We start from the raw sequence: 25,050 nt of genomic DNA on the forward strand, positions 1-25,050 counted from the left end.
ATAAAGAGATGGAAAGGGGAGGAAACAGCTAACCTGGCTCTGTCCAAAGGTATCAATCCTTTAGTCCTAAAAACCGAGGTGCAGATATAGATTTAGTTTCCTTTGGACTGAACCAGGCTAGTGGTCTCCTTCCTGTGTCCAGTCTGTAAGTTAAGCCAAGCTAACCAGCTGCTAGCTTTGACTGTATTCACTGTACAGACATTAGAGTGGTAATAATTTTCTCATCTAACGCTCAGCAAGAACGCAAACAAGCGTACTTAAAGCTATTTCTTACCACATTCTGCGACAGCTGCCCGTCCTCGTCATAGTGACGCTCCACATAGTCTGTCGACAGAAGGTTGCTGGAGAGAAGAGGAGGAAAAACGTGAGAAGAGCCACAAACATTTGGTTTCAACTTAAACTCAGCACTCCTGTAACTGTCTGACAGAGGAGGGTTGTAGCACTGTGTGACTATCAGAGGCCAGTATGTCATTATTCATTATTATGACTAGTGTGAATCGAGATTAGCAAATGGCTGATTCATGAGTAAAACCCAAATGTGTGAAGACTTGTTTATTCTAAGTGCTGAAAAGCCAGTGAAAGGCATTACATAAATTCAGCACATACAGTGTGACACTGTGGGTGGGCGGGAGAGACGGATGAAGAAAGACCGGCAGTGGGCATATGGAGAGGCGAGTACGCTCATGTCGGTGACCCCTGTACGCAAAGCATCAAACAACAGTTTTGTGCCTCTGTGGCGTGGATGTGCGAATGCTTTGCGGGCATGTGTGGACTTACTGGTTGAGTTCCAGGTCAAGGATGAAGGATGTGCCAAAGGCCTCCACCAGGAAGCTGCTCTGGGCCAGATGGATGGGCTGAGGGAGGGATGGGAGTTGGGAGAAGGAGGCATAAGATAAGACAGGGGAAAAAAACGACTGAGACACTGATTGAAGTAGCAACAAAAAGTCAGAGACATTGAAGCTGATTGATTACATCTGTTGATGTAAAAAAATTGTTTAGACAAGACTGTTCACTTCAGTAAATGAATGTGATCATGAGAAATCAAAGGCTTTATTTGCTTCAATTCTGATACGCACATACAGTATGTGCTATACACCAGTCCTTCTAATATACCATTTTTTATAGCTGGTATACAAGAATTTAACCATTTTATACATGAGATCTGTTTATGGATGTCTCATTATGTACTGTAAATTTGTTAGGCAGGGCTGGCAGACTTGTCAACAAGCCAAGCTCTCTTTTCTTTCCGTTGTATGGATCACATTTACAGCTGGCTGAGATCAGATCACAACGTGAGCCTGACCACCTCTGAATGTGGTCTGGCACTCCGCTCCCAGCTTGTTCTCAAAGCATTTATACCTGCATTAAAATGTGTTTTTCCTTATCTAGATACAGACTGCATTTCTGTGAATGGGGTAGTAATGATACAACACCTGTGCTATGGGACATCAATCACACTGTGACCTTGAAAATTCACCGGCTATTACACTTAACGAGAGAACAAAATGTTCTTTCAAAAAGCCAGGCGTTGGGTTTTGGTTTTTAGCTGTTCCTGGAGCTGTTTCACCACCATCCAGTATTTTTTTTGTTTTTTGGGGCAAAATTTTGGCGTTTTATTATGCATACATATCATTAGTGTATTTGCATTGATTCTTCTTTCATGGATTCATGTCAGTTTTATACTACAGCACAGCACTCTAAAGCCTAATCAAGACAAGTTACTTTATTTAAAATGCCCAAAATTGTCTCAGAGGGCTTTGCAAATCAGTACACACCCTCTATCCTTAGACCTTCAGTTCGGATAAGAAAACGCCTTTATTTGGTAAGAAAGTGAGAAACTGCTGGAAGAGCAACAGGAGTGATCCCTCTTGCAGGATACATGCATGCAGGTGCAGCATGTGCAGAGTGGACAGAAGTGGCAGTAGTCAAATTACATTACGGAAAATGTCTCAGCTACATCTCTTTAAGTCAAGGTCAGGCATTCATTTTTATGCTACAGTTCCTAGTTTATGTCTGACAGCTCTGCAGGGAGAGCAAACAGTCAGGACACTGGTAAATGTACATGAAGACTTCCAATGACATGGGGTAGAACGGACACTAAGCATAAATAACTACTAAAAGCTTACTTTTAGATTGATAAATGCATATATAATTCATATCCATGCAATAATAAAATGTGACAGAGGGTGGAGAACTGATGGGTGTTCAGTATGAAATCATTTAACCAAAACAACAAAGACTTGGATAGGAAAGAGGCGTCTTCTTCCAGTAGCTTCTCCCTGAAGGCGAGACAGCCTCATCCATCCCTGAGGCATTTTGGATAAAGCTGGCTGGTGGGGCTCATCAGCTCTGGCTAACCTTGCTCCAAGGTGAACCCCGTCCGCAATATATGACCGAGCTCTGTGGTGGCGCCCATCAGTACTTACTGGCCAGCTGCAAGGCAGGTCTCATCAGTATTACCATGCACTCTCTGCAAACCACTTAGTATCAATCTAAACCTCCACTGGGTCCATATACTGAACAATAAAAAGCCCACAGTGGTGACTGTGAGCAGAGATAAGACAGCTGCATCAGAGCTCTCACAGTGAAGATTATTTATTATATTGTTTTATTTCAACATCAAATCCCAAATATTCAATTTTGTATCAGTATCTCAGCTCAACACACAGAATCATATACTCAATATACACAAACAGGATGACAAGTTTTTAAAAAGGATTAGATACTTAACTCTATTTTATACTATAAATACAAAATATTTACTGGACACAACTACAAGTATGAACATTAGCTAACTGCTGTTGGTAAGATACAAGCCTTATATCGGCTTTTAAAGACTAAAACATTGTTAAATTCATATAAACAAAATAAGCCAATTAACCAGAGGCTGAAGCCCGGCTTGTTTTGACAAAGACATTGACCTTAATCTTAGTTTATAGCAACACTTCCTGTTAACACCAGACTGTGTGAGAATCTTCATTTTTTTCCACCCCGAAAACCTGCACTAACTGATTTTTTTTTTTACCATTTTCATGGCCTTTTAAAGTTGAGATGGCAAACTTCTTAGCAACTACCTACCTATTTACACATCCACTTTTAGCTCTGTTTTTTTTTTTTTTTTTGCCTCCCCCGACCCCTGAGGGAAGTATCTGGCTCTTTCTGCCGTTTGTTGCTGGCTCATTTTACGCATAATCATTTGAGCTACTGCTAATATAAAAATAACGAATATAGCATCTTTAAGTGCAGCCAAAAGCACAGCCTTTTTACTCGATCCAGCAAAACCACGGACAAAAAGATCATCATTGCATGTCAGCATTCATTTTCTTTTGAATGTGTAGTTACAGCTCCTAGAGAGACACTGAGAGGACTCTACTGATTCTGCTTGTCATCTAAATGCACATTCTGTAGCGTGGAAGCACTTAGACATGGAAAACAGCACTACAAATCTTCTAGAGGGCTCCTCACAGGGACAGAGATCATGAGACGCTGACCACAGAGGGTAGCTCAAGGTCAGATCTGTGTCATATCCACTGACCGGCCAGCTGACTGACAGGCAGTGTTCATAGCGGAGGTAACGAGAGAGGACAGGTAGAGGTGTGAAATATTAGCTAATGGAGTGGAAAGGAGGAGGCAGCTAGGGGAAGGTGGGGGGGGGGTGCAATGAATTTTCTGCCCTGTTATGGCCTCTGCCAGCTGGGCATTGTGTGTGTGTGTGTGTAGTAGGAATGACAGACACATGACCTCAAAAGAGGGGACAAACAGGGGTGGAGAGGAGGTAAAGGTTACAGTTTTAGAAATCAGCTGTCTTACCGCACTTGTTTGAATACATAACAGCGTTTTTTCTAAATTTTCTATTTTTTAAGTAATTGCTTTTATTCCATTGTAATCTCCCAGATGTTCTTTGTTGTACTTTAAGGTTATAGGGTGGAGGAATGGTGTCAGGACCGAGCTGTACAGAGTGGGGACATAACCATACACAGTTTATGCTGAAACGAGGCTATAGTATATCATCTCACTGCAGGAAAACTGTAGCAAAAGCAATAAAAAACTTCAGAAGAGAAAAAGAAAACAGCTGATTTATCTGTTATCTAGCAAAAATGTAAATAAAGCATGCAATTTTAAAATGGAAATAATACTGTCCAGCAAAAACAGAGGGGTGTAAAAAGGGAATATATATCTCATTAACATTATCCTAAAATCATTCATCATTCAAATGTGCACACTGAGACTTTTTCTATAATTTATCCAGCTCAACTCCTTCTATGTTTAATAGATTTCAGGTTTCATTGATGGGAGAATTCCTATGATGGGTGGTGTCTTTGTGAGCGGCTGTACAGTTGAATGGTATCGCTTCATCATCTCATTCTGTTTGAAGGGACTCTGCCGTTCCTCACATGATGAATGAACCTCCTTCCTGAGCAGCTTAATCAAAGTCTTGCATTCAGTCCTTAACATTAATGAAGCATGAATGATGCTCCTTTACTGTGGAGACCTTGCTCACAATTTCATCTCATCAACTACTCTAAATATATTGAAAACTGGGATTAAATGAAGGGGAGTAATAATACAGTACAAGTGTACTCCGCTCTGGTGGTCTGCGTGGATGGATGTGAACCCGGTTACGTGCAGAGTAAACTCACCTGCACCCCGGCTGTGTAGTTGTTGACCCGGGTGTCCAGGCGGCTGTGGAGCAGCTCCTCCTGGGAGTGGATCTGTTGCAGGAGCCGCTTGGGCTGCACGACCTCTTCTGCAGGCGGCAGCCTTCCCTCCAGACTCGCCCATTCCCTCAGACCTGCAGAGGACACAAGAGGTGGTTCAGTGCACGGGCACGATGAGATGCCGGAGAGCAGCCCAAGCTGTATGGTGTCGATGTTACATGTTTTATTTTTGCAGTCCAACAGCTGCTGCTGAGCTGCTTGTTGACACCGATGCAACAATTACATGGCCCTTGTTGTTGAACATCGCATGTTAAGTGGCTGCAATAGTGGACAAAAACAATTCCCTCTTCTAATTCTAATCACAGGTTGCTTGTAATAAACTAAATCGTGAGGTAAAAGAAAAGCGGTACCTGTCACGGAGCACCGTGCACACACTGCAGCGAACAGCAGGCATCTCACAGCAAGCATGATGCTCACATAGTCCTAGTGATTTCCTCGGTGCAGCGCCGTTAAATGAAGCGAAAAGAGGCGTGAGCGGAGCTGCAGCTGCGGGACTGTTGTTGACAGTGAAGACAAACAGAACAGTGGGGGTCCTTTGAACGCGGCGCCCGCATCTCACCTCCTTTTCCGCCTCTGGCGAGTTAAAAGCACCCCGGCGAGGCTCCCTCGCTCGGCTCCCGCAGCATGGTGCGTGTCTGTGCCACCGAGCTCCGCCGCGCGATCGCACACTCGGCCTTACTGGGCTCGCTCGAGGCAACGAGGCTGCGCGAGGAGCCGCGGACCTGGAAACAAGGAGCACGTGGGGCTTGGCGGGTCCACCCACGCTCTTTGATGACACCTGAACAGGTCCAAAAGTCGGTCTGGGGACCCGGGGGGAACACCTGATGGTACACCGGATAAACGCCACAAACTATAAATACTGAATGCTGTAATGGAGAGTAACAGTTTACAATGTATAACACGTTTTAAATTAATGTGATATGGTGCTTTAATCAGGTATTTAAATAGTCTGATAAGCATATTTTGCTGCCTCAGTTCATTAGAATCATGAGCAAACATGACCAAAAACAGGTTAATTATTAACTTTGCTTTAATTGTATTTTTTCTTTCCCTCATATAGTTTGTGCAATGTGTAATTAAAGATTAATGGTCTTGATTTCAAAAAGGAGCCCTTGGATGATTGGGTTGCAAAGAGAAAGATATTTCTGCTAGACTATACTAACCCCCAAACTAACCTCTTACTTAACTGAATTTAGTTTTTCCTTTGAAATACAGGCTATTTGTTCAGGCTCTTTAACATTGTTTTTCCATGTCCACAGTGAGTGATAACCTGTGATGAGAGGTCATAAGCCAAAATGGTTGGGAACCTCTGCAATAGGTTAAAGGCCCTGAAAAACTGGAATCTGAAATCAGACTGTTGTTTAGACATGGCTACTCATTGTGATAGTGGATTTGAAACAAAGTCTGAAGTCACACAGATGGAAAACCTGTGGACCTCACTCTGCACTGAATGTCTGACACCTCAAAAATAAAATTATTATTTTTCTAATTTGGGATTTAACACTCAGTCTTGACCTCGGATACGCTTAACAGTGACCATTCAGTCCCAACTTTAAAGCCAACATGGATGAGAAGCAGTTCTTAAAGAGAGCTTAGAGGAATGGTAACATACTAATTTTCAATGAAAACTGGTTGACTCCATTTGTTGAGGAAGATTGAAGATTGTATTATCTGATCAAGAGCTCGAGAAGAGCTGGTGAATGGATTTTCATACTCACAGCATATACAGTGATCACAGAGAGCTGTTTAAAACTGAAATTTCTAATTAAGGTTACAGCTTCCTGCTCTGATTACAACCAAACACATTTTAGTGTTTGACATTTATATATATGGAACCAATTTTAAAGGATCAAACATGACTACAGACAAGAATCCATCAACCCCACACACAGAAATCTTGTGAAATGGGAGTTTGCTGATGAATGCACCAAGTACCAGAACATTTGAGATTTTGTGCCTTGTATCTCACTTGAACTTGAACACTCTGCTCCCTGTTGGCAGTTACACCATCACAAGGCACAATTTCCACATTCCATTCCCCTTTCCAACAAAGTCTATACAGCACACAACAACCAAAACATCTCATAAAATAAAGGGTAAAATTGTTCTCCCTTCTTTGGTGACAAGCTGCTATGGTTTTTGCCAGGACCCTCATACAAAGGATCTCTTCATACCAACAAATCTAGACGGTTGGGGGTTACGTAACAAGGCTTGGAGATTAGATATCAAATATTGTTTGTGTCAGCTGGAAGCTGGGCTGATGAGCCAAACAGGACACATCAACCCTCGTTTGCCCTTGCCTCATCCTTCCCTCCCCATTTGTTTTTTCTTTAGCCTGTAAGCAGAGTCAGCATTTAATAAGACCACAGGAAAAATCACCTTCAGTATACTCCAACAGTTCTTAACTTTGCTGTACCCGTGCAACAACTTTTTCTGAACTATGCAGCAGGAAATGTTTATAGTTAAAAACATTTATTCCATTAAAACACACACAATTTGACACATTTCCATAAGAGAAATTTGCTCATACATGCATCTGTTTTAAATGTCCATGTAAGATATTCAGCAGATGGTGGGCTTTTCTGATAACATGTGGTTTTGAGTTTTGTCTGCTCCTGATGAGCAATGACAAGTCTTTAATGGTAAGTTGGCCTGACAGGGAGATTCCAACGGCCACAATTGTTCTGTCCTCTGCAGTTTCATACCCCACTGGGAAGTAGAGCATTTTACCTGCCCAATTTTTCTGACTTGCTCAAATTTTGCTGGATTGAATTTTAACATGGATAAGAAGGCTGCATATTTAAATTGTTTATTTTTTGATGTGATAAATCAAAACAAGTCTGCACAGAGTGTTTAATTTTGAAGATTGACTGGATTCTTTATACTGTTCCAGTGTCTGATTTCCTGCCCAGCTCGATCTGCTCTGTGCAGCTTGATGCGGCTTCTGTCAAAAATAGACATACTGCGTATTTTAAGCGGAGCAGAGCAGAGGGTCGCTTCTTGGATGCGTCTCAAACGTGCTGCGGTGCATCTGGTGGAATCACAAGCACTGCCTAGAATGGCCAATCAACTCAGGCAGCCAAGTCGCAGCCGGAACGTGACGTAGCCACGCCCAAGTGAAGATAATAAACCTCTCTGTAGCTGCAGCACACTACTGTGAAGCAGTCACCTCTCCTTGACAAAACCCAACCTTTGGCCCACCTTCAAAAGGCAGGAAAAGTCATCTGACATCTCACAGGTTGTGTAAGTCTTCCACTCTACTAAGGCCTCATCAACACCAGTCTGAATGGGATCTGATCCAGACACAGCACTTAGAGTAATTGAGTAATGCCCCCTTCAGAAAAGCCTCATTAAATTCTCAATACCACCATGTGTTCCCGGACATAGCTGCTGAAACACTGCAGTCAGCAAGACATACAGAATATTGCTTAGGGCCCTGTGCACAAGGAGGATGAGAAGTTCAGAAGAAAAATGAAAATGGATGAGCTTCAAATTCATGGGAAGATGCAGATTCCACTATGCAACATCTACTTCAACAAAAAATAAAATTTAAATAGAAATCTGCACCTCTAAAAGCAGCAAAATACTGTACTAGTTTGCACTAAGTTTTAGATATTTATTCAGTGTACATTTCATTGACCTTAAGAGTGCTGCCAATTGTTTCTTGCAGTAGGATATGCAGATGCAAACCCAAAGACTTACTACTTCAGGTGTCCAGGTAGTGGTTCTTCCAGTTCTTTAAAATTATCAGGAAAATAATAATCAGTGCTGAACCTCAACAATCTGTACCACAGTCCTGGAAAACACAGAGGGGTCCATTTCTTCCACACACAGCGACGCCGCCGGGGTTGACGGCTGAAGGACAGTGTGCAGACGTGACTCATAGCTGGTGTCGTGCATCCAGGTGCACGGCCTGTGGAGAAGATCCTTGTCGAGCTCACAGCTCTGCTCAGTGGGTGACAAAGGAGCAGGGGTCGGGCCCAGCCGTGACAGCAAGTCACAGTCCCAGTCAGAGTCTGATGATGGAGAGAGCGTGGCTAAGTCTGGGATGAGAGCCGACTCGATGCACACTGAGGTGGAGTGGGACAGTGAACGTTGAGACTCTTGACTGGAAAATGCACTGTGAGATTTATCATGGAGGGAGTGAAAGTGAGGATCAAAAGTCTTCATTTTTGAGGGAGGTGGCCGTGATGGCTGATCGGCAACAGAAGTGCTACCATGACCTAAAATGTCTATTTGATTTGGCACCTGAGTGAAGTATTGTATAGCAGGAACATACAACATGGTAAAAATCTCTCTTACACCAAGTGATTCCTGAGTGTATGCCGAAGAGATTTTTGGGTTATGGCAAGACTGTATTATCTGACTGGAGACCTTGTCAGATAACAAACAGCCCTCAGGTGTTGCTATAATGTCACTTTCTGGTTTTGAAGATTTATGCCCTTGTTCAGTCCAGCTACCACTATAGTCAAATTTTGCTCTTATTCTCCTCCTTTTGCTATGGCTGTGTTTGGGGCTGGCCGATCTACAGCGCTTTTTGGGGTTTGGTGCCGTCGCTGACTGTCGAGGAAGGGAACGAGATCTACGTGAAAACAGTGTGGCGCACTCCAAACCATTGGCGGAACATATGATCCCACTAAATTCTAAAAGACTGTCTTGGTTTGATCCCTTTAATCCTTCAGCATTTCTTAAAGGCTCAGAGGGGAGAAGCAGGGTAGAGATAGGAACTGTGGCAGCTGGGACAGACTGACACACACTTTCTGCAATGTCCATTTCAAGTGTTGGTCCTCTCTTAAGCTCGTCTGCAATGTATTGTTGAGGACTGAGGACAGGAGGGTCTGAGTAAAGGCAGTCTGGCTCCATAATGTGGGAGGGATCAGGGATTTGTGGGCTGAGGACCGGAGGCAGGCAGTAAGGGTCAGGGCAGGGGGAGAGATGTTGAGCATCAGGTTGCTGGCTGGCTGAGTCGAGGGCTTGTGGTTCAACATCCAATACAGGCATGGCTGGACTTGAAGGGCGAAGATGACTGTCAGGGATCTGGCAGTCTGTGTCAGTGATGAAAGGATGAATGTCAGCAGGTGGAGTGGCTGGATTTGGGATGGGGAACGGAACTCCTGGTGATTGTTTGCCTGGTCCAGGGGCAAAAGGACCTCTAGTAGGGCTGGATATATGAGCACTGAATGAAGAACTTTGTCTCTGCAGGGCCTGAACAGCATGCTCCGTCTCAGTGTCACTGAGAGGCTCCAGTTCTTGGCTGAGCAAGGGAGTTGGTGGTCTAGGAGAAAATAGAAAATACTAAAAATCCACCATTTGAAAAACAGAAAAACCCATTGTGGTCTAGCGAGAAGGCAAATTAGATAAATTGCAAAATATTAGGTCATTGCTAAATCAATAATCAAAACTTACCGATTCAGTGTTTCTTGTGCTTGTTGTGTCAGATTCGGGTTGAATCCCGGGACCATTTCAGCCACGAGTTGGTCCACCACAGTGTAGTTGGAGAGGTCCAGCACAAACGCACGATGCTCATCAGACTGCAAGTGCTGCGATGGACAACAAAGATCACAAGTCACAGATGTAAATACAAGCCAGACCAAAATATAAATAAATCAGCTATGTGCCAAGAAAAGTCATTCTTAATGATTTCCACCTCCTCCAGATTAGCAAAGGGTTGATGACAGCATTCACAGTAAGACAGGTCCTTTTTGCGTGGCTTCCAAGGTGAAGGGCTACAGCTGAGTGGGGTTTGACATTTGTCCTGATTGCTGTTTTCAACCTTTTTCTTCTCCCTAATTGACCAAGAACAGATCACAATTGTGAGAAATCCTTCGTAATACTTTTTACTTAATTAAACAAACTTTCTGAATGGACTGCAGTTTACTTCCTGTTGCATGTTTCTTACATGCAACTGTTTAAGCAAAAACAATTGCCTATATATATCCTTCAAATAATGCCAGTTAAACAAACCTTGTTTTATTCTGTCCTTGCTCAGTCCGTTTTTCAAACTGAGGAGGAGGAGGACATTCAAATGGACTAAATCGGCCCGAGTACCACAGAGTGGGGAAGGTCATAGACTGCATATGCAAGGGCTTGTATTTCCTGGTTAGACAGCAAAACAACAGAATTTAATACACAAAATGTAATAGTTATGTATGGAAAACCAAAGTACAATGCTACAACACTGGCCATCTGAATGCAGTTAGAACAGTACACATATATTATTACATATTATATATAACGATCATGATCATATTTCTAAAGTGAAAATATGTCAAACAACTTCTCAAAACAAAGTTTGAGACTACACATCTGAGATCCACCCCAGAGAGACAAATATTCAAATGTTTCAGATGACATGGGTTCAATTTCCCAAACAATGGCCTATGCATTTGCCAGAGCACTTCAATTAACTGAAATGAGAGGACAAATGAAAAGACCTGTTAGCACATTGAGATCCCCTGCAGGATCTCAATGGTAGTGGAGCTCACAGAGCCCCATCAAATAGAAATCGTATCCGCTTGAGCTCTGGGCTCCCAGGGAGCAGCATCACCAAGGGGGCTTGTCACATTACACGATGGGACTCCTTAACAGGTTCAATTAAGAAAATCATCTGGACTGAAATGCAAACCCACAGAACTCGCGCCCAGTGGGGTAGGAAGGGCAGAAACATGGGGACAGGTCACTGCCACTCATTGTAGTTTCACTGTCATTATGCATGAACTGCAAAAAAGGATTTCATCTGATACTAAACAACCATTACATGAACCTGGTCAGAACTAAAAAGTAAAAGAGTTTCAGCTCACTTTTTAGCTGCCTAGACTGTAAATGTACTCTTTTGGTTCAATCTCACCCCTCTTTGTGTAATTTTTAGCAAAAAATTTTTTTGAAAATCTCTAAAAACCCGATGTAAACTACCTGCTGAGCACTAAACAGCAGACAGACACAGTTTGCAGCTAGGTGGTGAACATAGTGGAGCATTTAGCAGCTAAAGAGCTAGATATTTCCCTCTGGGATTGGTAGAGACCAAAAACAGAGCTAAAAGAGAGCAAACGTTGGACTTAAATCTCATCAAGTGATCGAATTATTGCTCCATAACTACTGGAAATATAAATACAGAACTGTGCTGAACAACTTTGCCACAAAAACTGAAAAAAGGTTAAATCGTGATAATGAGTTCACAACTTGTTCTAAATACCCCAAAGTGGCAAAAAAAAAAATTACAAATAAAAGTTATTGCAGGTTTAAGGAAGAGAATAAGAAAGAGGAAGAGGATGCTTGAGATCAAATAAACAAACAAACTGAATGAGGGATGAAACTTACCTGCTCGAGTCTTCAATTTTAAGATAGGGAGACCTCAAATCTCCAGCTGTAGACCAGGAGAAGTGTAGAGGAACAGAAAAAAATCAAATGAACCAAAACACTTATGCCCACAGAAATACAGTATTTTTGAGAAATAAAGGCATTAGCAGCGCACAAGTATACATAAACTAACCTTTGACAACATGAGAACCTTGTTGTTTGGTGTAAGTCCTCTGCATTAAAAAGAAAGTTGAAAATAAGAAAGAAAATAAGATAACACTAGAGAGCAAAAGCAGATGTGCATTACATTGTAGCAATTCTATTCACTAATTGTATTATTTGTTCATCATGAGCCAAAACATGATCATAATCCAACTCCAATCTGTCCTGCCTCTAAAAATGTCTTTTCAAAACTTTCTTGCTTTTTACCAATTAATTTAATTATGATTTCCTTGACCTTACCTCTGGTCTCTTGTGCACCACGCTGAAGCTCTCTCGAGTCAACTGTTTCAAATATAAAAGGACATCTGATACTACATTAAGGAACAACATAACACACAGACTGGTCTGTAATTAAGAGCATGTTATTTCCAAACTAGTTAACAGCAGATTTCCTCAGCTTGCATCAGTGAAACACAGCAACACAGATCAGAACATAAGCACACCCATGGTGCCATCTGCTGTTAGCAAAGGTTCACTGCTCTACAGATTTGAACAAGAATAAGAGTTTGCATCAAATCATGTTATTATTTTGATATGGAATTCCTCTCTTATCACCACGCAAAAGGATACCATCCACATACAAAATCTTGACTCCCCATGAGCAGGCATTGGTCAAAACACTGCTCCTCTGGAGTCTTTCCTACAAGACAGCATCAAGTTAAGATAACAGGCCATGGTGATTTTCAGGATATCATCAAATACCCACAGAACAAAAATAAAGCCAACAGATCAGCATGATAAACCATATTTTAGCTGCACTGACTCACATTGTTGCAAATGGCTTTTTCAAGCAGGGCCTTCCCACGGCTGCCACAAACCTGGAGAGAAAAACAGCACAGCACAGATATATATTTCACTCCAGCTGATACTTCATAGTAACATCCTCTGACATAATTTCCAAATAAGTTGGTGATTAAAAACAAGATCAATATAAGTCAGAATATTTAAAATGTGATTGTTTGAAAGGTGATAAATAGCATCCTTAATTCATATTTTTTAACAGAATTTCTCATAAATGCAGAACAATTTACACAATTCAGTACATTTTCATTTAGGGCACTAAATAACATCTAAGTAGCGATCTGTCTGTGGAGATTCTCATTCATCCAGGTCATGGTACTTCTAAAGTTTTTCCAAAAGGCAAATGGCCCGTGATGACACACATGATGGTCGGGCGGAAAAACCTCAACCCTTCACACAAGGATCCACCATTGTTAGTCTATTGACCCATTAACACCCTGGTCCACGTGACCTTAATGACTCACATGATAGCCAGACGGATCCATGACCCTGCAAGAGGATAAATACCTGAGACTTCCCACCAGGCAGTTAGAACTGAAGAAGTATTTTGGATGAGAGGCAAAACATCTTCAGAACCTCAAACAAGTCCAGTTGCCTTTTAGAAAAACCTTTGAAACATCTAAGTATCAATGTTTGATTTTTACAGCAAGAATTGGATATAATAAACGCTAAGAAATATATTAACACAAAAACATGCACTGACATTGGAAACAGAGGAGATCTAGGTAATATATATATTATGTTAAAATGCATTAAGTAGGAAAAAATACACACCATATAAATTAATCCAAAAGAATCAGCTGGGTGGTAAAACTGACTTGACTTTAGGAATAGTAAACTTTAATCCTTTTATGATTCTGCTTTGCCAGTTATCAGGTTAAATAATACTGAATAATGTTTCTTCAGTACGAATATCACTGAAAGCTGTAAAAAGTTTTAAAACATGCGTGGGTGATGCTCAGTACCATTGGTCTAGGGGTTCCTTGTCGCCGTTTCTCATTGCTGAGGACGCACTCTCGTGTCATTATAGGACGTTGGGTGTCTTCACTTGTTCCCGTGGCCCCTGCTGTGGTATCTGTACTCCTTTGCTTCTTCAAGCTCTCTTGGCTTCCAGTCACAACAAAGCTCACATCCTTGTGGAGGAAACTCTCAACCCGCTTCAGATAAACACACACACACACACACAAAATCTGCTTATCAGTTTCTGCTGAGAGCCATCTGCCATATTTAGACCTTTACCTTTCCTTGCACGCATCTAACTCGAATTTCAGCAGTCTGTCAAAAATTATTATTATTTACTTAGCATACTTATATATATTTTTGGCTCAAAGGGTCTGATGGCTTAAGGATACAATAATTCTTGTATATAAACAACAAAAACCAATGTTCACACAGCATAGGATCCACAGACATAATGCCTTCTTATTCACATGGGCTTACCCCTCCCAGAAGAGATATGGCCTCCAAAAGCAGGGCTGTTGAGCGTTTCTTCACACTGTCCAGATAGAAGGTCTTCCCCTTTAGCTTCTTCTGTCCAGGACACAGTGAGCCTAGAAGGCCTTGCTCCTCTGCATACTGCTGGTGCTGCATGATCCTGGTGCGGTCAAGGAGCTTAAATCTTTACAGAAAAACACCAGGATCCCACTTAAAAGACAGAACAAAGCACAAGTGTTAATTAAATGTACAATTAAATTAACCAACAGTTGACAGAGAGCAAATTAAAAATGCGATCTACCATCAAGAGACAGTCTTAATACAAACAGCTGTAATAATAATGTTTAATAAGCTCGTTTTTACAATGTTTTGCCCAAACTTCTCACTGACTTTGTATTAAGAAGGTCTCCATGAAACAGGAGATCAGTCCGTAATCATGCACATTTCGAAATAAATTACTTGAGTGTTTCTAAATTGTTAAATTGAGGTTAAATGTAATCTGGTTTCCTCTTAATGGTCAAATTGAGGTAGAATTAACAATGACTGCCATGCTCAAAATAATGCTGCAATGGTTTTACGTGCCCAAACAGCGCAGTACGAGCACCCACCATTACCCCTAGCTCCCTTCCTCGTTAGCAAACTGCGATTAGTTAGCCTTAGCGGACATGAGCTAGCTTAGCATTCCTAGAAGTATACGCCAGGGCAACAAAAAGCTACTTTGTAGTGAGGATATATGGTTTGTTAAAATGTTTACCACGTCGTCGAAGCAAAAGGAAACAAATACTTCTCACTTACGTTTTACTATTGTGCTAGAAAACTGGGATACAAAATTTGTTGCTATTGATTCATCTAAAGGTGGTCGAGGACCAACCGCCGCTTTTTTAAAAACACTGGCAGAGACGTCAACGTCACATCCGGTAAAACGATGCCTTCAAGTGCTGGCCTCAGTTAACATCTCCGTGTTTTTTAGCGATTCACAAAGTGATGTTCTGAAATCCAATGTAATAATGATGTTTAGTGAAATGAAATTGAAATTGAGTTTGATTATCAGGCAGCCTCTATCACGTCATCCTCTAAGGCATCTTTCTCAAAGTCCATGACATGCTCACCTTTAGGAGTTTTGGGTACGGTTCCAACAGTATCATAAACGCAGCACAAGGGATGTAGGCATTTTCCTGAAGTAATTTCCAAAATAATAAGTGTTGCCTATTTGGAATCAAACGTGTAACTACATACATACATTTATTCTCATTCTGACTTATCTCTGAGAAGCAGACGGTTGATGTTTAAATTATAGTTATCAAAAGTAAACTACAAATGGTAGTTATCATGAGGAGGACTTGCAAAATGAAAGCTTAGCCTGTAGAAAAGGCCTGAAAGTTGAACAAATTAGATGACACTTGCCTTAGTAATGTTTTACTTCCCTCTCAAAATAAACATTATAAAAGTCTATTAGTGTGCTTCTCCAACAGGGGTAAAATTGTTTACGAAAAACTCATAAAGAGATTTGCTGTGACATTACCTGTCAACATGTTACATTAACCAAAAACACCAAGGATCATTTTAAACTTGGTGATTAAGTCCAGGCTTTGTCAGCTGGAACCTCTTTGAAGTGTGAAAATATTATTTTATTCCTCCCTGGCCAGCAGGGGGCAATGTGCCTGTAAATACAGTAATCTCTTTTTGCAAAACTGAATCCATATACTGTACATTCCTTCATGGACTTACTTGAAACAATTATGTTTACATGGATAAAATATTTCCATAACCAGTTCAAAATTTGACATTCCACCCATATGATGATTTAAATGTATACTTTCATGACACCAACATTGTTGAATGTAAGACAAAGACCCCAAGACAAACAATACCAGTTCTTTATTTAAAACATGCACTTTTCGTTTATAAAAATACTTTCACAAAAACACTGGCACAGTGCAAAGGACTAGCCTTAATAACATTTCAATTTGAAAATATGCAAATAAAAGTATGTATTGAGAGAAATGATTACAGTATGAGGAAGAATTCTTTGTATCAGGCCTCTGGGGAGAAAAAAACACAACAGGACAGATGCTTTAGGCCAGATTTCTTTACACAAACTAATGGACTAATGGTTGAGAAAACCATCGTAACATAAACGTGAAACAAACATAATGTCACAAATTGTAACAGCTTGACATTACAACACTGACAACAGTCTGAAGAATAGGGTTAGGTTATTAAACTTTGCCAAACACTGCCATTCAACGATGCAAGGACACAGAAACACTATAAAATAATCAGCTGAAAATATACTTTCCATCCAAGCTGGGGAAAACAAAAACAATCAATCCACAGCCAACCTGGGTTGGTGAAAATATGTATACAATTTTGCATATTCAGAAACAACACTATTGTTCAAAGCTTAACCTCTGGGTGGTGGTAGTGGACAGCAGGAACTAGCTCCTGTTTTCAGTTGTACATAAAGTGATGCAGAAAACATTTGGAAGCAGCACTTTGACTGTTCAAGTAAGGCACCTTAAGTTACAGCGTGGAAGTGTGTGGTAGTTGTTTAGGTTTATACATTTGTGGGTAAATGATTTAACTGTTTGATCTTCACGGGGCAGAGCTCTAACTCAACTGGTACAAGATAGATTCTGGTACGAATAATCACTCATAATGAGCTTCATTGTATGAACAAAACTGAGAAGAATGTAAACTGGGTGCTGTGTCCATTTTTTGGAGTCAGTACAGACAAATAAATGTAAATAATGAGTCTGTCTGCTTTGTTTAAAAATAACAAAAACTTCTCATTTCAGATCCACTCTGAGCCCTTTATGACTCCATATTTGCTGCTACTGCTGGTGCTGCCACTGCCTCTGTCTGCATCTGCCTTGCTGGAGGTGTGTTTGGAGGTCGGTCGGTGTTTACGTTCACGGTGAGGCTTGCTGTGGTTGTTACCGTGGCTTTGCGGCTGGCTGTAGGCCTGACTGTCGGCCTCCAGCCTGTTCTGAGGCTGACAGGTGTCCTTATGAACACCTCTGGGGCCATCTCCCATCCCTGCTCTGCACAGGTTTTCATCATTACTGGTGTACTGCTGGCGCTCCTCTTGGGCAATGTTCACGTGGTTCTGTCGGCATGCCATCTTGGTGTTTGTGAGGTCAGTGATGGGTAGCGGTTGCTCTTGGTGGCCTGTAGATACCAGAGGAGGCTTGATGGCGATGTTGTACCCAGGTGGAGCTGATGGTGCATTCCAAGAAAAAGGGTAGCTGCTGTAATCCTCTCCGCTCAACCCTGCCTCATTACGAGCTCCTTGTCCCCTTGTCAGCCCGTACAGCTCGTCGTCGGGGAGCTGCATCCGGCGGGACCGTATGATCTCACAGATGGTACCTATGCCCAGGTGAAGCATCTCCCATATATTGAGCGCCAGACAGAGCAGGGAGACCGTGTACATGATGAGGAGGAAGATAGTTTTCTCAGTGGGCCGTGACACAAAGCAGTCCACGTTGTGAGGGCAGGGCTGCTTTGAGCACACGTAGATGGCGGGCACAGCGAATCCATACAGGACATACTGTCCACACAGGAAAGCCACCTCCAGCAAGGAACGGGCCAAGAGCTGAAGGACATAAATCCGCATGAGTCCATCCTCTTTGATACGCTGGCGCCCATCATGCCGTACCTTGGCCTTCACTTTTCCATCACCGCTGTTTCCTTTTGCTGATCCACTACCATCACTCTCCTCCTCTGCCATTTCATAGATCATCGGGTCTTCCTCTTGGTCATCCTCAGCCTCTTCGATGCCTCTGTGCTGCTTTCTGCCGCCGAGATAGTGCTTCTTGGGTTTCCTCCGGGAAAACCCCCTCGTTCCTCCGCTGTCTGCCTGCTCCTCCGCACGAGCGATTTTGTTGACAGCATAGCCCAGGTACATGAGAGAAGGGGTGGCCACCAGGATGATTTGGAAAACCCAGAAGCGGACGTGTGACAGCGGAGCGAAGGCGTTGTAGCAGACGTTCTCGCAGCCCGGCTGGCCTGAGTTGCAGACAAACTTGCTCTGCTCATCGTAGTAGATGGACTCTCCTCCTACGGCCGTCAGCACGATGCGGAAAACAATGAGGACAGTGAGCCAGATCTTGCCCACAAATGTAGAATGGTTGTGGATTTCTTCCAGCAGGCGAGTCAGGAAACTCCAACTCATGGTAGTGGCAGGGAAACTACAGTGAGAGGCAACATACACCCTCTGTTACTCCCCTGTGGAGAGAGCAGACGTGATTAACCTCTGAACCATTCTTACAACACTATAAGGAAAGCATCCACTTTAAACATCAAATAGCATTGCCATATAAAGACAAAATATTTGTCCATATAAATAAAGTATGTTTAATCTTTTTCTGTGTCGCTCAATTTGACTCTCTCTCCCACACACACACAGGATAAATCAAATATTTTTAATGCTCCAAATAGAGGCAGCCCACACTCTTCTGCTGTATTCACAAAGTATTTCAGCTCCAAGCACTTTGTCTTTCCTACAGTATACATGTTATCAAATAGTGCAATTCTCCACAATAACAACACGTTTATCCTTGATTCTTATAATAGCTTTGCCCTAAAGCTCATGTCTAAACATACCCTTGGCATTAGTACACATAGGGAAGAGTAATGACAAAGATGGAATGTCTAACCATAATTGCTATTGTTAACCGAATGTCCCTGATAGGCATTTTACAATCTCTGACCAACAATGTTCCAGAAACTAAAAACTTTCTCATCAGGTTTAAAACAAAAAAACTTTTTTGTGCTGGAATGCGAAGTACTTCAGTATTAAAGTACCGAAACCCTGAAGAGGAATCAGCAAAATGACTTTTTCACTGCCACTAACAAGCACTACACATACCCTGGTGACACCAAGGGTATGAGGGGGCATATGCATGTAGTAAATGTGTTATTATTTTGAATGCTTTCTCAAAGCTCTTTTGTGGTTTGTTGAATTATTGCTTCAGTAAAACCTTTACTATGAGGTTTTTATCAGCTGGGAAATCTGAATTAACTTCCAATGTACCCACTATATAAATACAATCCTATGATAGTAGTGTGCAAGCGCTCATTAACACACATATAACTTCAATGATTACAACAAAGGAAATTATGGATATAATGCTCACAACAAAAACATGGACATCCGTTTTTTAGGATAGTTTATAATCCAACAATTGTGGCTCCTGCACAGTTGCTTGTCATAAGACACGCATCCATCAACCAAAAGGGGACAGAGACTGAGGCAAACAAGGTCATGTGATACAGGAACAGCCTTGAGGTTGTTCTGGGACTGTCACTGTATGAAGTCAATTATGTTATCATGCTGTTTGGCAAAATAAATAAAAAAGTTAGTTTTAGTGTGTAGGGTTGGAAACAAAAAGCTATTCTTCCAATCAGATTGCAGTTCTGATTTTAGATTCGCATTTTGGCCAAATTAGGCCCTCTGGCTGTTTTCATGGGCAGGCCTGACCACATGAAAACATAAGATGCGCTTTGCTCTTATTTGTTTTATGCCTGGAACGATCAATTCATTAGCAAATAGGTGGAAAATGAATCAGTGACAACTTGACAATTCTCTTTAAAATCATTCAAGAAAAAAACAAATATTTGCTTGTTCCGGCTTTTCAAAAGCGAAGATTTATTGATTTTCTGTTTTAATTCATTGTAAATTGAATACATTTTTGCTTTGGACTGTTAGTAGGTGTTCAGACAAAATCAGACATTTGAATACATTCCGACCGGCTCTGGGGGATTGTGACAGCTTTCTCTATTTTATGACAATTTATTAAATGAAAAAAATGCTGTTTTCATTATTTTCGACAAATTGAAAAAAATCAAAACAAAAATCAAAATAATTGCTAGTTGCCGACCTAATTTGTGTTGTTGAGTTCATTACATTCAAACGTTGCTATTCAGGAGACTTTGTTTTTCATATGCAAAACTATGGCAAAGTGCAAATGCAATTTTATTATTGCATATATAGGTATCCCCACACTTTTATTATTGATGCTAAGCCACAGAAAATTTCTCTCAATGAGATAACAGACATACTGACACACTGTCGCATTGAATCAGTGTGACATTTTATCAAAGAAACCCCCTCAAACTCCTATGAAATCAGGTCCAGCTGCTGTTAACATGCTTCCTTGTGTCTCACTCTGTACAGAAAAACAGTTCTGATTGTCTCATTAAGAGCCACATGCCCTCTAAAACTGCACATCTGGCCACGTTGTGTAATGTACTATTTGGAGACCCAGTAGCACAACTATCACCACCCAAACACAAGTCTTGCGTATGGCAAGAAACTGGGAGGAATCCTTCACATTGCTCATTTTTGGCTCAGCTCATCAGCAAAGTAAATTATGCTGCTGCACAGCAATAGAGAGGAAAGTTAACCGAACTGCAAGCCATCATTCATTTTCGTTCATAACGAACCAATGTAACACTGAACCTCAGAACAACATGTACAAAACACGTTTAGGTCTAGCTGATCCTCTTGAGTGAAAGTGAGGACTCAAAAAAACAAACTTTGTTTATGTTTTCACTAAATTTCAATCTACCCTGCGAAATTTTAGCTGAAGTGAAGTATTTTGATGAGAGCTCTGACAGAATGTGAATAAGGATGCACATGCACGCCACAAACACAGGAGTTATTTGATTTCTGACCTCTTGCAACTTTACAGCCTAGGTCTGACCCTCAAAACTGTGTGGGTCATTCCTATTGGTCATGATTGCATTTTACTCACCAGGCTAGCTGTTACAGGCTGGACACCACGAGGAAGGGTCCAGTTGGGGAGCAGCACAAGCAGTCAGACAACAATCTAACTTTACCCTGTTTACTTTGAAGGGAAAACAGAACCTCACCCTCCCAACACAGACACAAACAACTGGAATAAGAAGATGAATACATGTTTGGATGATTACCTTTCAGTTTTTATGACAAATTTTTGTGATAAACACACTATCTTCCTTCATGCTACACACGCATGCACCAAACCAGAGGCTGCTGTCAACACTTTTGGAAAGTATCTCTGCAGAACCAGCGAATGCAGCAGTAAGTGGACCAGAAGATGAATCCCACGGATATGTCTTTACATAAAACAAACCAAATCAATCCATTCTTTGCCTAGTCTCAAAATGTAGCCATAGCTCCATAGCCCTAGTTGCTGCTAGTGGCACATCGAATGCCTGAAGGTGATACAGTGCATTTTCCCCAGATGTCTCCCAGCCCCAGACCAACAGCCTCCAGTTTCCTACAGTGCCAGTAAAAGAACTATGTGAGAGTCTAACTTTAAAGAGCAGACAGCCTTGCACATGCCTATCTAAGAAGGCTTCAAGCTGTGAATGTGAAGGTTCGTGGTTTCCTTCAAAGCAGTAAAGTGATACTCCACCCAGAGTCTATCTTTTGAGTATGAAACATTCACTCACTATTAACTTAAAAGGCCACTGTAAAAGGTTTGTAGTTTGCTGACACTGCACGTCCTTATTTAGGTATACTTGGCAGGGTTTTTTTTTCTTGATTAGAGACATACAGTACAGTATAAAGCTGACGTGGAAAAAGATGGAAACAAGAAGAGGGATTGGCAGGAGAAAATAGCGATGTGTTGATCCAGGGACATGCACCAATCCATGATGAGACTAAATAAGATGGCGCCAGTAAGTTGGCTTGCAAATCAAAAAGTGATGTGTTTGTTTAGACATGCATCATACAATGTATACCATGTCTTGGTTACTAAGCATCAATAAAGACTAAATCAAAACTAAAGAGCAATGGCAGAAATAGGCAGATGTGATTTACTTCATAACCACATTACATAACTCTCTGCAAATTTACTTGAATAAAATAACTATCTGTCCTCAGAAAGTGCGACAGAGAAGGACTGCAAGTGTAATTACCTAAACTTTAGATACAGCATCTCCCATCACTTTATACCCAGACATGGAGCCCACAGGGTACGGGGGTCATCTACTCAAACATGTCAAACCACACAGAAGATGCACAACATAACGGGATCTAGACACAAGCCTCTGGCATGGAGATCTAATTTGTCATGCTGAAGAAGCCAATACTACTGTGCTGTGCTTGCATTAGTGATCAATCACCCAGATAAAATGAGCACGGAACTACCAGGTATTGCTATATGAACTGGAGTATTGGTGACTTGTTAAGGGCATCTTAGTTATCTTATCATAGTAATTATTTTGCTCTTTTGCTCAGTGTCAGGTCTATTAATAGCACATACCAAAAACAATTTGCAGTTAATTATATATTAAAATCTAAATGGACTACATTTTTTGACAAACTACTAAAAACACTTATTTTTCAAAAACCAGCAATGGTCCTGCTCTTCCTTCTTCTTCTTAACTACTGCAACTAATAACAATGTATTTTTGCATGTTGAAGTCAAGCTTTTTACCTCTTTTTGTTTTATCCCTCCTACTTTCACTTCCCTTACCGGATTTCAGAGGTATTTCAAACCCCATGTGCCTGCAAAGTGAACAGAGGTTACACCAATAAACATCTGTTTGATCACATGCCACACAACTTTCTTATTTGACAAGAAATCATCAATCAAACAACAGTTTCATGGTGGTTTAATAGCACATGTATGCTAATGTTCTTGTTCATGTTTTATGTAGCATACAGGTTACACGGCTTTTCAAATCAATACACCAAAAAGAAAAGCACGCACAACCACAGATGCAGATAATATTATATTAATAACAATTCATTTAAGCGCAAAATAATTTCACTTTGGCCAATGAAACATCTGGGGACTGGCAGGATCAAATTAGTTCAATAAAAGACAATTAAAATTAATTAACCCTATGTATTTTTATTTTTTTAGGGATTTGATAGGTACCTACTACAAAGAATAGTTGATTAATCAACCTGATGGAAAAATAATCGTCAGCAATTTTGATAATAGATTTAGATCAGTTATTCAGTCAGTTAATTCTAAAAAATTAGTCCAACTTCCTTTGTTCTAGTTTTGGAAATATGAAGCTTTGCTTGGGGTTTGCACTGCTAGTCAGACAAAACAAGCTAATTGAACTGGCCACCTGGAAATTGTGACGTTTTTCACTTTTTCTTGACATGTCATAGATTAAAGGACTAGGGAAAAAAAGAAATTGATAAATTGATCCTAACTGAAAACAAACCCACAGGTATCTGGGGACCTCCAGTTGGGTTTTGGGTACTAGCAACGTTAAGCTAATGCTAAGTTTAGCTAAAGTTCGGGAAAGACTGTCAAAAGGTTTGCTAAGAGGGTCAAAATGATGCCGTATAAAGTTTATGAATCCCTGTCAATTATTACCCAGTACATTTGTCAGATAACAGTAACTTGCTCATAAAACACAAATGGACTAATTTCATTTGTAGGTGGGTCACTCAATTTATCTTAGCAAACATCATGTTAACATAACTACGTAACGTTAAATCAGCTAACCAAACGGGACTGTTTAGTCAAAATAAAATGGGTCTGAGTAGAGCGACAAATCTCATGGTATCTGCAGTATATTACCTTTTCCATACAATCTTCCAGTATTTTTCCTCGAACTTAAAAAGTTAGAGGACACCAATATTCAGCTATTTGCTTGCCTCTTGTGTGAATTCTCCAGAGAATCCTCGCCTTTTCAGACGCGCATTTGGCGCCGCTGCCCTCCGTCAGGTAGATGGATCAACTCATCAACTTCACAAATCAACCGGCAAAAAAACGCGACCTCTGTGCGGGGGAAATAAAATCTTCATCGCCGAATTACAGCAAAAAACACGAGATTGACGGTCACTCGCGAAAAAGGAGTCTAAGTTTCATGTGAGTGAAGTTGTTAGCAATTTCACTGTAAAATGCACTTTTTATCGCGGCGACTGGACTAGTGAGGGAAAGAGCTTGGCTGTGTGTGCAGAGGAAGACGGCTCGGTGCAAAGCAAGGAGGGGCTTGCCCGGTTGTGTGTGTGTGTGTGTGTGTGTAAAAGAGAGAGAGATGCAGAAAGAGTAAGTCACGCACCATGAAGCAGTTTTTCCTTATTGACATGTCTTATTGGCAGTACAGCAGCTCTCCATTCTCCATTGTGCAAATTCACAGCGTCCTGTGCACAAATGTTTCTAGGTCATAACATCATTTTATCATTTTATGAAACATATAGGCAAACTATGACCTCAAGTGAACAGCACACCTGCATTTTTCTACACATGTCACCTTTTGTATCTGCAGCTGAATGCCAAAGAAGTGTGAATGGTGTGGGAGAGACCAGTTCTACTAGTGCCATGTAAAAGCACAGTGCAGGCAGACTCCCCTACTCTGGAGTCACAAAGTGTCTGAGGTTATAACCTATTTCCTTCATCTTTGTCTATCTGTCATCAAGGACATGTGGAAGATTATCTTGTGACAAATCAGGGCTTTGACTTTAAATGGCAGATGTATCCACAACAGACAGGTGATATTTTATTTACAATGCACAGAGATGCTTTATGATAAGGTCAGTGCAGCAAAGAATGCCAGAAACGTGTTGTTTAACATGTCGAAACTCCTACATCTGTTTGAACAGAATGCTGTCCTCCAGTTC

At 41.1% G+C, this 25,050-nt stretch overlaps 3 protein-coding genes across 5 annotated transcripts in view; all 3 read right to left on the reverse strand.

Annotated features, from left to right (window-relative positions):
• adam11 (ADAM metallopeptidase domain 11) overlaps positions 1-5,401 on the reverse strand; it is a 29,470-nt gene extending 24,069 nt beyond the window's left edge. For all 3 annotated transcript variants that reach the window (XM_041962431.1, XM_041962430.1, XM_041962429.1), the window contains exons 1-4: positions 5,069-5,401; positions 4,641-4,792; positions 778-854; positions 275-341 (exon numbers count right to left, since the gene is read on the reverse strand). In XM_041962431.1, coding sequence (XP_041818365.1) covers positions 275-341; positions 778-854; positions 4,641-4,792; positions 5,069-5,126 — 354 coding nt within the window. In that variant the 5' untranslated portion in view covers positions 5,127-5,401. The remainder of the gene's footprint in view (positions 1-274; positions 342-777; positions 855-4,640; positions 4,793-5,068) is intronic.
• Positions 5,402-7,019: 1,618 nt separating this feature from the next.
• On the reverse strand, positions 7,020-15,361 carry dbf4b (DBF4 zinc finger B). The gene is made up of 12 exons (XM_041962705.1): positions 15,267-15,361; positions 14,478-14,681; positions 14,003-14,194; positions 13,004-13,054; positions 12,807-12,876; positions 12,477-12,541; positions 12,208-12,247; positions 12,036-12,081; positions 10,683-10,814; positions 10,366-10,504; positions 10,125-10,258; positions 7,020-9,993 (listed from the first exon to the last, which is right to left on the reverse strand). The coding sequence occupies exons 2-12, from the start codon at positions 14,625-14,627 to the stop codon at positions 8,481-8,483; spliced, it is 2,532 nt and encodes an 843-aa protein (XP_041818639.1). The 5' UTR covers positions 14,628-14,681; positions 15,267-15,361; the 3' UTR covers positions 7,020-8,480.
• Positions 15,362-16,340: 979 nt separating this feature from the next.
• On the reverse strand, positions 16,341-24,386 carry LOC121624801 (gap junction gamma-1 protein-like). Its single transcript, XM_041962706.1, has 3 exons — positions 24,008-24,386; positions 22,901-22,971; positions 16,341-18,698 (listed from the first exon to the last, which is right to left on the reverse strand). Exon 3 carries the CDS (start codon positions 18,643-18,645, stop codon positions 17,266-17,268), a length of 1,380 nt encoding a protein of 459 aa, XP_041818640.1. The 5' UTR covers positions 18,646-18,698; positions 22,901-22,971; positions 24,008-24,386; the 3' UTR covers positions 16,341-17,265.
• Positions 24,387-25,050: the final 664 nt, after the last annotated feature.

Source organism: Chelmon rostratus, chromosome 21, assembly GCF_017976325.1.
Source record: "Chelmon rostratus isolate fCheRos1 chromosome 21, fCheRos1.pri, whole genome shotgun sequence".
Classification (NCBI taxonomy): Eukaryota; Metazoa; Chordata; class Actinopteri; order Chaetodontiformes; family Chaetodontidae; genus Chelmon; species Chelmon rostratus.

Excerpts from the sequence above, each read along its gene's own strand:
- dbf4b (XM_041962705.1), bottom strand. The coding sequence starts at position 14,627 with ATGCAGCACCAGCAGTATGCAGAGGAGCAAGGCCTTCTAGGCTCACTG. Across the intron at positions 10,505-10,682 it reads CAAGGACAGAATAAAACAAG|GGAGAAGAAAAAGGTTGAAA; the intron begins GTTTGTTTAACT and ends TTGGTCAATTAG. Across the intron at positions 10,259-10,365 it reads CCTTTGCTAATCTGGAGGAG|CACTTGCAGTCTGATGAGCA; the intron begins GTGGAAATCATT and ends TGTCCATCGCAG.
- LOC121624801 (XM_041962706.1), bottom strand. The coding sequence starts at position 18,645 with ATGAGTTGGAGTTTCCTGACTCGCCTGCTGGAAGAAATCCACAACCAT.